The sequence below is a fragment of the Rhinolophus sinicus genome, chromosome 5, assembly GCF_057876585.1.
Source record: "Rhinolophus sinicus isolate RSI-liver-muscle chromosome 5, RSI-T2T, whole genome shotgun sequence".
Lineage (NCBI taxonomy): Eukaryota > Metazoa > Chordata > Mammalia > Chiroptera > Rhinolophidae > Rhinolophus > Rhinolophus sinicus.
In genome coordinates this window covers 70,042,241-70,057,436 of record NC_142505.1, presented here as the reverse complement: position 1 = coordinate 70,057,436, position 15,196 = coordinate 70,042,241, and the positions used below count along the sequence as shown (strand labels likewise).

General features: G+C 47.0%; 1 protein-coding gene across 11 annotated transcripts in view; it reads left to right on the top strand.

Moving 5' to 3' along the window:
* Positions 1-15,196, top strand: part of RASGEF1C (RasGEF domain family member 1C) — an 86,591-nt gene that overhangs the window by 23,257 nt on the left and 48,138 nt on the right. Inside the window, exons 1-2 of one of the 11 annotated variants that reach the window (XM_074313344.2) lie at positions 3,580-3,647; positions 3,853-3,911. The exons of the other annotated variants lie outside the window; for them this stretch is intronic. Of the exons in view, the coding sequence (XP_074169445.1) occupies positions 3,888-3,911 (24 nt within the window). The 5' untranslated portion in view covers positions 3,580-3,647; positions 3,853-3,887. Of the gene's footprint in view, positions 1-3,579; positions 3,648-3,852; positions 3,912-15,196 lie in introns of those variants that run through there. 11 annotated transcript variants of the gene reach the window in all.

Sequence of the window (15,196 nt, the reverse complement as noted above, 5' to 3'; positions counted from 1 at the left end):
ACGCCATAGCCACCTGTCCGGGTCACTCAGCTTCCCACTCCCTGGGACCACCCCATGTGTCTGGGCCCCTATACCTGTGGATCCCAGTCACGGGTCACCGTTAACAAAAAACTACACAGGTTTTAACTCGTTCCCCCAAATACCAGGAGAAATGAAATTATTTCTCTGTCCTTTAAAATTTTCCAGATTCATCACAGACATCTCTGGCTAGAGTGAAATGGCCTCAGGGAGTGATGCTATGCAGCCTCAACTCTGTCCTGACCTCTGGGGACCCCTGAGCCTCTCTGCCGCCCAGTTCCTTAGCCATTCAGGATCTGTGGGCCCTCACCAAGACAGACCCAGGCACACTGGGCCAGGCCCCGGACCAGGTCCTGGTGAGAGGCTCAGGCAACACAAATGGCAGTGGAGGGCTGGGCGGAAGAGGGGCAGCAAGCTGAGGTAACCACTCGGCTGTCTGGGCATGCTGGGGGCCTGAGTGTCTCTGTCACAGAGAAGGTGGCCCCACTGGTCCTCCTCAGTCCACTTTCAGGTGCAATGGGCAGAAGGGGTGGGCAGGACTACACTGAAGGAGCACTGACCATACTCCTAACCCTAGTAGATCCTAATAGCCAACCTACAGGCTGGCTGTTATGAGCCAACTTTTCAGATGTGAAAACTGAGGCTCAGTCAGGTGAGGAGGCTGTTTCACAGCCAGATAGTGTGGAAGACCCATACTCTGGCCCTTCCCACAGAGCAGGTTCCCAGGCCCCAGAGGCTTGCCTCCCCGGAACACTCTTTGAAATGACTCCCAGAAATGCAGGAAGAAAACAAAACATTTATTTTCATCAGCTGTTCCCTATCCTTGAAAGTGCCTGAGAGGTGTTTGTCAGGAGGTGTGGATGACTCATGCAGACACTTGGAGACGGAACTGGCTATTTTTGCCCCAGATTCCGGTATGATGTGGGCAGCGTCCCTGCAGGGTGCATGGGCAGCCCACGCTGACCCTCAGCAGGAGGCAGGCAGTGGTGCAGGCACAGTGGGGTAAATGAACTTAGTGTCAGCATTGCTGAAAACAAAGCCCTAGATGCAAAGGGCAGGCTCTGAGTTTCCTGGGGTGCCTTGTCAGCTCCATCTCCCGTCCTCTAAGGGGTGATGTTGGGGCCCGGGCCGTGGGGAGAGAGGACCATGGTCCTTGCTGATGCCCCCTCCTCTGGTGAGCAGCCCTCACCCCACCCCCTGGCAGCTCACACCTTTTTCCAGATTCATTCTGGTCTTGCTTTAGGGGCTGAACCGTGGAAGGCTTCTGCAGCTTGGAAGCAGCAAAGGGTCTTTCTCCCTTGTGCTGTGCTGAGTGGTCCCTCCTTGAAGAAGATAAGGGGTTGGGGTCCCACTCCTGGGCCAGGAAAGGGCCACAAGTTGCCTAGAATGGTAGACACGGGCTGTGTCTCCCAGTGTGGTTCCTGCACCCTGGAACTGGGGCCACAGCCTTCTGACCCAGACTGTCTCATGCTCTCTGGGATTTGAGGGCCCCAATTTGGAGCAGCTCTGTAATGCTTAAGAGAACACGTTCCCTCCAGGCCCTCTCTGGGCAGGGGCCACCAAGGGACCATCCTGACTCCACCCACAAGAGGAGATGCACACGCAGTGGATAAGGTAGGAAGGCGAGCCCGAAGAAGAGAGCAGAGAGCCCAGCCTGGGGACAGATCCCACAGCAGCCAGCACATGGGGGGCTGAGGACAGGGGAGCAGGAGTGGAATGGATCTGGGGTGCTGCTAAAGGTCCCTCGGCTGTAGCACAGAGAGGGCTCAGAGGCAGCAGGAGACAGGTGGCCCGTGAGCAGGGCAGGGGGAGGTCCAGGTGGCTCCAGTGCAGGATGGAATGAGGGCTGGGGCCACAGAAGCTGTCAGAAGTGTGACGGGAGAGGAACCTGGGGGCAGTCACAAGAGGCTGGTGGGCCCAACAGGGACAAGTCGGCTGGACCGGGGTGGGGCAGGCAGGGCTGCCCCTCTTGGCTAGGGGTGTGGGGCAGTTAAAAGAATCTCAGCTGAGGGAGAGTTAGCTCTTTCATCCCTGATCCTCCCTTCATGCATCTCAGTGGCAAATATGTTTCTTACACAGTGTCTGATATTCATTCTCCGTGGTAAATAAGACGCTTGTTCCCCCTTGCCAAAACAGGCCACACTCCTTCCGGGCAGCTGCCGCCTGGCTGGCCAGCCCGTGGGGCAGCCTGGTCACACTGTCAGCCTCGGACCCCAGCCAGGCACCGCTGAGCACTTTCAACAAACTCCACCCCCTGCATCTGCTGCTGCATCCAGTCACCTCACAGTGACTGTCATTCATTCATTCATTCATTCATTCATTCATTCATCAAATGTTGACTGAACACTCTTCTAGGTGCTAGGGGTGCAGCTATGAGCAGGATTGGCAAAGCTGTGCCCCAGACGAGCTCACAGGTCCTATGGGGAGGAGGGAGACCAACAAGTAAACAAGACGCATAACTGCAGACTCCAGTAGATGCCACGGGGACATGAAACAAGGTCCAGGGTGGAGAGCAGCTGGGCAGCGAGTGCCATGTGGACCGGCTGTCAGAGAAGGCCTCTGCTCTGATGGGGGCTGAGGGAGGCAGCCAGGTGAGGCCTGGAGGAAGGGCGTTCCCAGTGGGGGGAACAGCAATCACAGAGCTCTGAGGCAGGAATGAGCACAGGGTGTGCAAGGGAGAATCAGGGACCAGATTGGAGAGCTGGGCTTGGAGCCCAATTGGTGGGACCTCATGGACCATGAGAAGGACTTTAGGGAAGGGCCGGGCATGTCATGGGATGTAGCCGATGGTGCTGACCAAGTCCCAGCACTGAGCTGGGCGCATTCACTCACAGCCTGTCTATGCTCACACGGGTTCATTAGCCCTGTTGTGCATGGGGGAAACTGAGGCTTGGGGAGCCCACACAACACCCTTGCCGCCACCTGCCGCCACCCATGCCGCCTTTCCCAGCCAACCATCCCTCGCCTGGTCCCTGTCTGTAACCCTGGCTGCCTGGAGGACCCTTTCTTCACTCACTTCCTCTGGTTACCACCTCCAGATGCATGGGCCCCAGCCCGCTGTCTGCTGCATTTCGGAAGACTTCTTCCAGGAGGGGACACTGCAGCTGGACCTTCAAGGGGAATGGAGAGAAGGGTATTGTAAAAGAGAGGAAACAATGAAAGCTTGACTCAGAGGTGGGCATGCAGACGGCATGTTTGGGGCACAGCAAGCAGGCAGTTGGGTGTGGTGGAGCCTTGCTTACTATTTTTCAAAAGATCAACTCATATATTAAAATGCATATATTTTGTAATAAAATTTTACGTTCCCACCTAAATCACTAGCATCACTTCCCATAAATAGAAAATGACCATAAACATTAATGTAATAAAAACAAACTTTATTTTTAAAAAGAATAAAACTACAAAATGAAAGTGCCAGTGTTCTCGTTCTGGGGCAACATGAGCGTGCCGCACGCTACTGTTCCTCTGGATGCAGCTGAAACTCTGGCAGAATGCTTGGAGCAGTGAGTTTACCATTTTCCTTCCACTGCTGTTCCTCGACCTGAGCTCAGAGCAGCCTGAAATCTAGGAGGGACATCAATACCAACAGAGGAAGTTCCAGGACGAACCATCTGGTTCTGGCTTAAGAGGTAGGCATGGGGTCTCATTTCTCAGAGAGAATGGGAAAATCCATTTTAAATATCTTTTCTCTGCTCTTTCCCATCCCAGCCCACAAGCAGCCCCACAGGGGCATTGCATGGGCCCTGCAAGAGCCTAAAACCCTGAGGCAGGGGACCTTCCTCTCTAAGCGGAGAAGGAGCCGCCGCCCACAGAGAGCTCTTCTTTCTCTTACAGTCCTACCCCTACTTGCCCTGGATACAGGCACGGTCATGGGTAGTGCACATCAGAACATGGTAAGTAAAGCCCTAGCTTTCCAGATGGAAGACCAAAAACGAGAGCCCCAGGAAACTGGCAAATACCATAGAGACTGTAGAAAGGGAGGAGCTCAGGGAAGCAACCCCGTGAAGTTGCTTATAAATTCCAGGGCTCATTCTCAAGCTGCACAAGTGTGGATCTGACCCTCAACAGCACACCATAGGCGTTAATAAGTGAAGTACTAAACAGACCATGGTCCCGGTCTCAGAGTGGCCACAAGGTGGCACACGCATTTGCATACCAACTCAATGGCTTCGAAAAACAACATTGAAACCACAACCCAGAGAAGCCTCATCAGAACTTTTGGCCCAAGCCCAACTGAGTCAATTGCCTGCTAAAACAAAAACATAAATATTCTCCATAGGATTTAAACAAGACACAGAATTCCAAAACATAATATTCAAAATGTCCAGAACACCATCCAAAATTACTTGATGTATAAAGAACTAGGAAAACCTCAACTCTCAGGGTGAAAAGCTAATGGCCAGACATCAATGCTAAGATGAAGCAGGTGTTCACATTATCCGACAAAGACTTTGAAGCAGCGATTATAAAAATGCACCAACAAGTGAAGGCAAATGTTCTTAAAACAAATGGAATGATAGAAAGTCTCAGCAAAGAAATAGGAGACATAAAAAAGAATCAAATGGAAATCCTAGAACTGAAAAATACCATAACCAAAACCTAGAAACTGACTGGATGGGCTCAGTAGCAGAATGGTGATGGCAGAGAAAATGAGCAGTGATATTGAAGATAGTTCAGTAGAAATTATCCAGTCTGAACAACAGAGAGAAATTGAAAGAAAAATTAACAGCGTCAGGTGCCTGTGGGATAATAGCAAAAAGTCTAACATTTATATAACTAGGGTCCCAGAAGGACAGGAGAAAGAGAGCAGTGCAGAAAAAAGTATTTGAAGAAATAAGGGCTGATAATTTCCCAATTTAGTCAAAGACTTAAACCCACATATTTAAGAAATCCAAACAGGATGAATCCCAAACAGAACAAAACAAAAAGAAATGTATGTTCGGGCACATCATAATCAATCTGCTAAAAGAAAAAAGCCAGGAAAAATGATGCTTTCCTTATTAGGCAAGAATGATTCAAATTACTGTGGATTTCTCAATAGAAACCATAGTGGACAGAAGTAAGAGGAATCATGATTTAAAGTGATGAAAAGAAAAGAACTGTCAACCCCCATATACATAGAAAATATCCTTCAGGAATGAAGATGTTATAAGCCTTGCTCAGGTGAAGGGATACTAAGAATTTATTGCCAATAGACCTGCTCTCTTGCATTGCTAAAGGGCATTCCTCTGGGAGAAGGGAAATGACACCAGGACAGTTATAACATCAGGAATGAAGGAAGAACAATAGAAATGATAAACACTGTATAAATGTGATTATTCGCCTCTTGAATTTTTTAAATGTGTTTAATGGTTGAAAACAAAGATGATAACATTGTCAAATGGTCTTTTCAGTGTATATAGATGTAATACATGAGATGCCTACAGTATAAATGAGAGACTTTAAAGCTATCTACATAGTGGTTAGGTTTTTCTATATTCTACTTGAAGTGGTGACACGATTCTAAATAGACTGTGAAAAGTTAATTATGTATATTGTAATCCCTACTACAACCTTGAAAAGAACTATACAAAGAGATACAGTCAAAAACAAAATAGGCAAATTACAAAGGAATGCTAAAAAATGTTCAAATGATTCCAAAGAAGGCAGAAAAGGGAAAACGGAAGAATTAAAAACAGAGGCAACAAAAATAAAATGGTTGCTGTGAACCTAAAACTGCTCTAGAAAATAAAATCTATTTGCAAAAAATAATAAAATGTTAGCCCTCATCCAAACACATTAATTAATTCATAAATTGTAAATAGTCTTAATTCGCCAGTTAAAAAACAGAAATTGTCCTAATGCATTTTTTAGATGATCCAACTTTACGCTGCCTAAAAGAAACTCATTTCAAATATAATGACCAAGATAGGTTCAAAGAAAAAGAATAGGAAAAGGATATAACGTGAAAATACTAATCAAAAGAAACCTAGAGTGGCAATACTAATACCAGAGTAAACTTCAGAAAATTACCAAAGATAAAAGAGAGACGTTACATAAAAGGGTCGTTTACAACAAGGGCATAACAGAATCCTAAATGTATATGGACCTAACCACAGAGCTTCAAAATACATGAAGCAAAACTGACAGAACCAAAAGGCAAAATAGAAATAGGCAAATCCACAAATATAGGTAGAGACTTCAGTACTGTTCTCTCATAACCATTAGAAATAGTAGGCAGAAACCAGCAGGGGTATGGAAGAACTGAACCCCACCAACCAGCTGGATCTAACTGACATGTATACAACTCTCCACCTGACCACAGCGGAATCTGCATTCTTTTCAAGTGCACATGGACTGTTCCCCAAGATAGATCATTTCTTGGGTCATAAAACATACCTTAACAATTATAAAAGCATGGTGGTAACACAAAGTATGTTTTCTTACCATTAGGGAATTAGATTAGAAATCAAATATAGAACAATAACAGAAAAATCTCCAAACACTTAGAAATTAAATAATCTAAATAAGAGAGGAAGTCTCAGGAAATTAGAAAATATTTTGAACTGAATGAGAGTGAAAATACAGCATATCAAAATCTGTGGGATATGCCTAAAATGATGCTTTGAAAGGAATTGATAGCATTAAATTCTCACATTAGCTATAAGTTCTCCCCAAATTAATCTACAGATTTACCACAGCTTCAATCAAAATCCCAGCAGGATTTTTTGTAGACATAGACAAGGTCATTCTAAAAGGTATATGGAAAGGCAGAGGAACAAGAATAGCTTAAAACACCAAAATATAAGTAGTAATAAACATACATCTATTTATGACAATGCAGGCCTGTACAAAGTTCCTTCATAAGACGAGGGGATCCACTTATCAAATGTCACTAATAAAAGGCTGTTTGGCTTTGAGTTGCTCACGGTGACACAGATGGGGTCTAAGTCAGGAGGACAGTTCGGTTTTTGGCTCTGAGGATCTGAAACTCCCCTCTGGGTCTGCTCTTCGTGGTGGCACGTGGTCTGTGGCCCCTCAATCCACTTCCCGGGACTGGGATCCTTGGGGCTGGACCTGGAGTGTAAATGTCCCCTCTCTGGGCTTCAGTTTCCCCATCTCCTGGCCCAGCTGGATCCTACCCAGTACTTTGAGACTCAGGGGGACATGGCCAGCCTCTGTGTGGGGCCTCCGTGGCACAGGAAATGGAGGGCCCAAGTGGCCACAGGCAGGCAAACATTGTCCTTAATTTCAGAAAGAAGGTGGGGCCTGTGAGCAGGAAGCCAAGTGACCACTGATTTTGGACAGTCCCCTGTGCACACCAGGGCTAGACAAGGACAGGGATTTCCCTCCTTGTCCCTCCAGTTCAGTGAGGAAATGAGACCCAAAGAAGGGAAGCATTCAATCCAAGGGCACACCACAGATCAGTGGCCAGATAGGACCAGAACCTGATGGTCATCCATCACTCACTCATTTCAGACATGTTTGGGGGGTACCCAACATGCGCCCAAACACAGTCCAGGCACAGGGATATTGCAGTGGATATGAGATCATGTTCTAAGGCTCACGATCTTGTGGGGAGACAGGGAAGAAATAAGTAAACAAACAGATGAGCACCTCAGTAGGTGGCAGGGACCATGAGGAGATAACCCCAGAGATGCAACGTCGAGGGGCCCCGGAAGGTCTGCATGATGTGATCTGAGAGGCTCCTTTGCACACAGCACTCCAACCACCAGCGGGGTGTCCCCCAACTTAATTCTGACACTGTCTACCTGGAGACAGCACCAGGTCCCGCAGGCTAAGGGCTCAGTCCCACAAGACTGTCCTCCACCCCTTCAGACTCCAATCGCAAGTCCAGGTTCTGACCTACTGGCTATAAATCAGAAGTTCCCACAACACCCTCCCTGGCTCCAACTAATTTGCTGGAGCCACTCACAGAACCCAGGGAAACATTTACTTACGTTACCTGTTTATTATAAAGGATATGGTAAAGGATACAGATGAACAGCCAGATGCAGAGGTACATAGGACAAGGCATGGAGTGGGGGCGAGGAACTTCCACGTTCTCTCCACTCTCCCAGCATCTGCGCGTGTCCATCAACCCAGAGGCTCTCCAACCCCATCCTTTTGGGTGTTTATGGAGGCTTCATTACACAGGCACGATTGAAGAAATCATTGCCTATTGGCGATTGATTCAACCTCCAGCTCCTCCCCTCCCAGGAGGTCAGGGGGGCGGGACTGAAGTTTCAACACTTTAATCACTTGGTTGGTTCCCCTGGCAACCAGCCCCCATCCTTAACATAAATCAATTTTGGTTGAAAGGGATTTGTTACACATATCGACACCTTTGTCTTTCTTACCATTTAGGAAATGTCAGAGGTTGTGGGAGCTCTGTGCCAGGAAAGGGAATGAATGTATTTATTATAAATCACAACATCACAGAGGTCCTCTCAGGGCACAGCATCCGAGCAAGCTCTGAGTGATGAGGAGTCAGCCAGGTGAAGTGAGGGAAGGGTGCTCCTGGCAGAGATACCTGCAAATGCAGGCACAAGATGGTGTGTTCCCGGATTTTCTATTAGTTATCTTTAAAGACATTTTTAAAGCGTTCTTTACACTGTATCACTGGTGACAGGCATATTGTATGTGGCTTATCGGAAATAGAGGGCCAATTTTTTCTTCCCAGAGGCAAAGCTGAATGATTGAAGGGGAGTGGGGTGCTGGAGTTGTATTAGGATAGAAATCTGCATGAGGGCAGCTCAGGGGTCTTTCCCAGGAGTCTCTAATTCTGGGAGCCAGGTGGAGTGATCTCAGGTGGTGAAGCGATGGCCAGTGAGTGACACCAACACAAGGGGTGCCCTCCCAGGACAGAACCCACCCCTCACACAATCTGGAGAAGGGTGTCTTGGCTCACAGAGCAATTCATGCCGGTGCCTGGGGACAAACTGCGCATGGAAGGAAGTGGGTGCCCTGACTGGATCCTGGAACCCTCACTGACCCATCTGCTTCTCAGGCTCAGGCAGAGCCAATGGCTTCTTGCAGGAGGGATTTGAAGGGGTGCTGGGCTGAGCCACCAAGAACCAAAGGAATCTGCAGGAAATACTTCTAACTTAGCAACAAGAGACTATTCCACTGGTGCATTCCCATCTGCCTTCTGGGGGCTAAAGGAGACCACAGGCGGGCCATCCTCGGTCCTGCAGGCAGGACTGTCATCTGGGGCAATTTTTTGCTTTCAAGGTTCTTTCCACTTCTAGTGACAGAGGCCCAGCTCAAATTAGCCAAAACAAAAAACTGGGAATTTACAGTTTCACATAAATAAAAAGTCTACCAGCAGGGTTAACTTCAGGTGCAGCTGGATTTCAGGTCTCAAACCTGTGCTCGACACCTGTCCTCCTGTTAGCCTTGAAGGGGCAGTAAGAGTGGCTCCCAGCCTTCCCTTGGTGGCTAGACGGCCACCAGCTTCATCTGCTTAACCTCTAATCCTGCTGGAAAGAGAGCAGCAGGAGGACAGGCCAAACACCCAGTCCCCCCTGAAACCTACACTAAAATACACTAGTGGGACTTTTCATTAAAAAAAAAATAAAATAAAATAAGGACAGGGAGAACGGAAGTAGCAACAACAGCAAGAAAAGCTGAAAAGCAGGTAGCTGAGTAAGCAGCAATACAGCAGACCTGATGTAGCCAATTCCCAGCCTGTGGATCAATTAAAGGGGGTGGTTACAGTCAGGATTTACACGCACAGCTCCTCTTCCCAACCCCAGTATCAGAATTCCCCAAAACGGCCCACCCAGGTCTCCCCACAGTGAGCCTGTCCATCGTCCCTGTCCTCTCCCTCAGAGGTCCAGTCAGCTTCTTAGTCTCCATCTGGCAGCCAAAGATTCCCAGACATCTGAGGAAAGCTTCTAACTTGGCACATGGTGACCAAGAAAAATGGGGGAAAAGGTAAATTGGAGGACACAAAAACAATGCAGGAAGAAGAAAATTTCAAATATAAGTTGTTGCCAATATCCACAGAGAGGTAAGAAGATATTACATCTATGAAAAAAGAATCAAATGTTACACATTTAAAAAGGAACATTCAAAGGAAAAATAACAAGGAAATTAAAAAACATGTCAGCAGAAATAAACAATCAAGGTTTGGAAGGTAAAATTGAAAAACCCCTCAGAAAGTAGAGCAGTGAGATTTTTTTAATGGAAGATAGAGAAAGGATTTAAAAAATTGGAGGACAAGTCCAGGATATCCAGCATGAATACTGAGAGTTCCAAACAGAGAAAAGGAAGGAGAGGAAATCACCAGTGAAATGACTTAATAAAATTTCCCAGCACTGAAAGGCATTAGTTTCCAGCTGGAGAGGCTGGAAAGTGCTCTACACAGTGCATGGAAAAGACCCATATGAAGGCACATCATTGTGAAATTTCAGATCACTTGGGATTAAGATGATCAATGTGGGACTTTCAGTGCTACAACCAGGATAGTCCTGGACAAGCCAGAATGGTTGGTCACCCTCTGGGACAAAGAAAATTTTACAAAATACAGAGAGAAGCCAGAAAACAATGACTTCAAAATTCTGAAGAAAAATGATTTCTAATTTAGAATTCTATACCCTGCTGAACTGTCAATCATACTAGCAAGTATGATGGTAAAATGAGAATATTTCCTGGCATGTAAGGCCTCAAAAAAAATTACTTCCTAAGCACCCCTTACCAAGAAGCTACTAGAGGATGTGCTCCATCAAAACAAAAGTATAAAGCAAGAAAGAGTCAGACATTAGAGACAGGAAGTAGGACACCCAACACGAGATGACAAGGGATCCCTTGGAGGAACATGAAAGGTGATCCCAGGATGACAGCCCGACACCAGACTGGAGGCAACTGAGCCCTACTGCAACAGTGTCAACACCAAGGCCCCCACTTCCATCAGGCCATCTTCTTAACCCGAGGACAGAACACCCAGGAGAACTTGGCCTGGATTCTCCCGAGGACACACATGTCACTGACGGAAGCTCTCAGTTTTCCCTGAGAGCTGAGGGGTCCATGGTGGGCTTAGGAGCAGGAGGTGCAGGGCAGCCCACTCCCTCTGCCCACCCACCTGCTGCAGTCCCACACCTGGTCCACCCCACAGTCCTGCCAGGTGCCCAACTGTGGGGAACCCTGTTTCCCAGGATTTGCTCCTGACCTCACTCATGACTTCCCCAAAAGGGGTCTCGTCACCTCCTAGAGAAGCGGAAGTCAGACCCTGAGCCGAGACTGTCCCGCTCACCTCCTCCTGGGGCCTCCACCCAGCAGGGCAGTGCTGCCCTGTCCTTACCTGGCTGCTGTGCGCTTGCGCTCCGTCTTCAAGACCAGGTGGTTTATTGTGGGGGTAGGTTACATGAGGGTGGTGGAGCTACAAATCACAGCTGTTAACACAAAGGGTGGTCGTCACCCAGAGGTTAGAGGACTGAGAATCAGCTTGATTGGAGAAGATGACTAAGGGATTTTAAGTTACTGGTTATGCTGATTTTATTAGCCTGGGTAGCAATTCACAGATGTTCACGTTATAATAATAATAATTGCTACTGTTTAAATTGTAGCTATGTTTACAGAATCTTTTGTGTTTAATTTTTAAAAATAAAGGGGGAAATATCAAGGAAACATCTCTCCATGGTGGTCTCTAAACAGGACCCAGGATTTACTCTGATTGGATAGTCTGGGTCCCCTGCTTAGGGAGGGGAGGAGGGGATGCTGCACTGTCATTGACTAGGACCCAGTCTACAAGCCTCCCACCCTACCTGGGGTTCCAGTCAGTGGGGAGAAGTGGTTCCTGGAAGTAAGGAAGTATGGCAGTTGGGAGGCTAAAACAAAATCTTTTCACTCTGGTTTAGGGGAGCAATTGGGCAGTATCTTTCAGTTCCCTTGAAAGGACAGGTATCTTTCAACCCCGTTCCTCTCCTAGAAGTGTGTCCTCAGGAAATAATTGTGCATGTGGACACAGAGTGAGGGAGCTGATGGTTTATAAAGCAAGAGAGAGGCTGACATTTCCCTCTTTGAAAAGCTCTCTATTTTTAGTTACCGACCAGTAGTGGGTCCTGGTGTCATCAACCTATACTCGACAGATTTCCTGCAAGCTGGGCCCGGAGTTCTTCAGGGACCTGTGCTTCCTGAGCTGTGGAAGCAGCAGGCTCTGTCAGCAGGAGCTAAGGACCAGATGGAGCACAAATGTAACTCAGGCCTGTCTTCCCCTCACAACCAAGTCTGTTGAGTGGCTTCCCGAAGGCAAGGCCCGGTGCATTCCCTGCCTGGGCAATGGGAACCTCTAGGCTCAGGCCTGGGGGAGGCTCCAGCGCCTCCACAGCATCCCTTCATGGGACCCAAACTGAAGTGACATGAGTGTCTTAGCTCTAGGCTTTGTCAGGGAGGGAGAGGAGGAGGACCACAGGGTTTGTAGGGACCTGGACAAGATGTTGCCACTACTCAGAGCAGCCAAGCCTAAGCTGGCATGGTCCAGGCCCCAACCCCAGGTGGACCCTTTCTTCCCCTGAGGTTCCTATGAGTGCAGGAAAGGGCTTGGCTATAGGTCTGTCCTTCAAGTGGGTCATTCTGGGGCTGCTTAGGGGACTCCCCACCTCCTAGAGGCCAGGCCACATCAGGGTTCCCAGTATTCAGGTTGCACTCTCCAAGCTCCCAGACCCTGAGCCCAGCTCCCCTGCAACCTCTGGACTATGTCTGTCTTCCACTCTGCTTTACCACTTTCCCCAGCCAAGGCCAGGAGCTGCTTGGAGAGGGGAGCCCAGCGATCAGGGTACTAGTCACCAGCTGGTAACCTTGTTCATGCCACTTTACTTTTTAGGACCCAGGTTTGCTCATCTGTGAGATGGGAAATCATTCCCATATGGTTCCTATGAGGATTAAGTGAAATATGAGAACAAAAGACACATGAAGCAAGACACAGAATCTGTTTCTTTGAACTGAAGACTCAGGAGCTCAGAATCCATCTGGATCAGATAGAGCAGGAACTTCATCCAAGATCCTTGGAAATGGCCCCAAGTTCAGCTCCTCATCCCACAAGAGCACAAGGACTGTCCCTGTTCCTACAGAATCAGACCCAAACAAAGATACCCATTTGGCTCTCTCAGCCATTCTCTGGGCCAACTGAGGCTCCAGACACCCTACCTGGCAGCAGGTCTGACCTGGACCCTATTAGGAAAGCTTGGAATTCAGGCCTCTTCTCAGAGCTTCCAGGGGCCCTGCACAGATAGAGTAAAACTGAACAAGGCTGAAACACCAGCTTTGAGGAGGCCCATCAAGGCTGGGGATGGAGGAGGCCTGGGGCTTTCAGGACACATGCAGATTCAGGGCAGTGCCCAGGAGGGAAACCAGTTCTCCCAAAAAGCTGCAGGGGGACTAGGAACATCATCCTAGGAGGGCTCTCAGCTTTGTTCCCAGAGCACACCTGGTCCTGATAGAGAGATGGAGCAATATAAGATGCTTATTCTCACCAGTACTGTTTCTGCTGGAAAGTTCTGCCCAATCCATTATGACAAGAAAAGAAAGTGAAGTCTAACCACCAGAAAGAAAGAGATGAAATTACCATTAATTGTAGGCATAATTGGCCTCTGGAAAACCAAAGACTGTTAAAACTAATGAGATATAAAATTCCATATACAAAACCCAATAGCAACATCCAGTTAAAGATATAATGGGGAGATGTCAGGGAAGATAGTGGAGTAGAAGTACCAGGGTTCCATTTCCAGCTAGATGACAATTGAAGTGGCAGAATCTGTCTGATGTAACCATTTTAGCACTTTGGAGTCTATTCAAAGACTTGCAGCTTCCAGAGAAAGGCTTGGACAGTAAATCTCAGTTAACTTTGGTCAATTTCAGGTCTTAGCCTGGTAGTAGCTACCCATTCTCCACCCCTGAGCCTCATGGCAGGCAGCTAGACACATGTTCCTGGAGCAGCTTGTGTACAGCTTGCAGGAGCCAAGGTGGGCAATGAGGACCTTGTTGTCCAAATATCAGGGATCTGGTATCTGATGCTTATTGCTGCTTCTGATCGTAGAAGAGGTGCTGATACACAGGCAGGCTACCACAGTTGCAATCCTCCCTGTCTGAAGAGACTTCCAGGGGATTTCAAGGGCCAGAGCCTCCGTTTTGTCCTCCTTCCCCCACCCCATTTTCCCCTTTTGGGAGCCGGGAGTAAGACATTCAGAAGTAACTACATATGGGGAGAAGGGATTTAAAAAGTTACTGCACATGTTCACGGAAAGGTACAGGCTCAGAAAAAAAACAAAAAGACCTTGAATTTTACACCTCAGGCTGATCCCAGCAACACACACACACACACACACACACACACACACACACACACACACACACACACATATATATATATATATATATTTTTTTTTTTTTTTTTTTTTTTTTTTTTTTTTAAGCCAACCAAACAAACGAACAGGAAAACAGTATACTCTGGGGAAATCTGATTTCCAGAGTTACCACGTTATAAGATTCAAACGTCAAGTTTTCAACAACAACAACAAAAATCACAAAGCATACAAAAAAAAAAAAAAAAAAAAAAAAACAGGAAAAATGGAGCATTGAAGAGGGAAAAAGATAAATAAACAGAAACCATTCCTAAGAAAAACCAGATGATGAATTTATTAGACAAAGACAGGTGGTCAGTTAAGAAAACTATGTATGAACAAAATAAAAATACAAATAAAGAGATGGCAAACATAAAGAGGAACTAAGAAGAAATTTTAGAGTGAAAAAGTACTCTTGAATTGAAAAATTCACTAGACCTATTCCAAAGCAGATTTGAGCAGACAGAAGAATCTATGACCTTGAAGAGAGGATGATTGAAATTATTGAATCTGAGGGACAAAAAGAAAAAAATACTGAACAAAAGTGAATGAACAAAGCCTAAGGAGCCCATGAAACACCATAAAGCAGACCAACATACATGTCATGAGCGCTCCAGAAGGAGAAGAGAAAGAGAAAGAGGCAGAGAGATTATTTGAAGAAATAATGGTTGAAAGCCCCAAGTTTGGTGAAATACATGGATATAAACACCCAAGAAGCTGAACAAATTCCAAGTAAGATAAACTCAGAGACGCACAATGAGGCACATCATAGTAAAGCTGTTGAAAGACAAAGACAGAGAATCTTGAAAGCAACAAGAGATAAGCAACTCATCACATACAAGGGACCCTCAATAAGA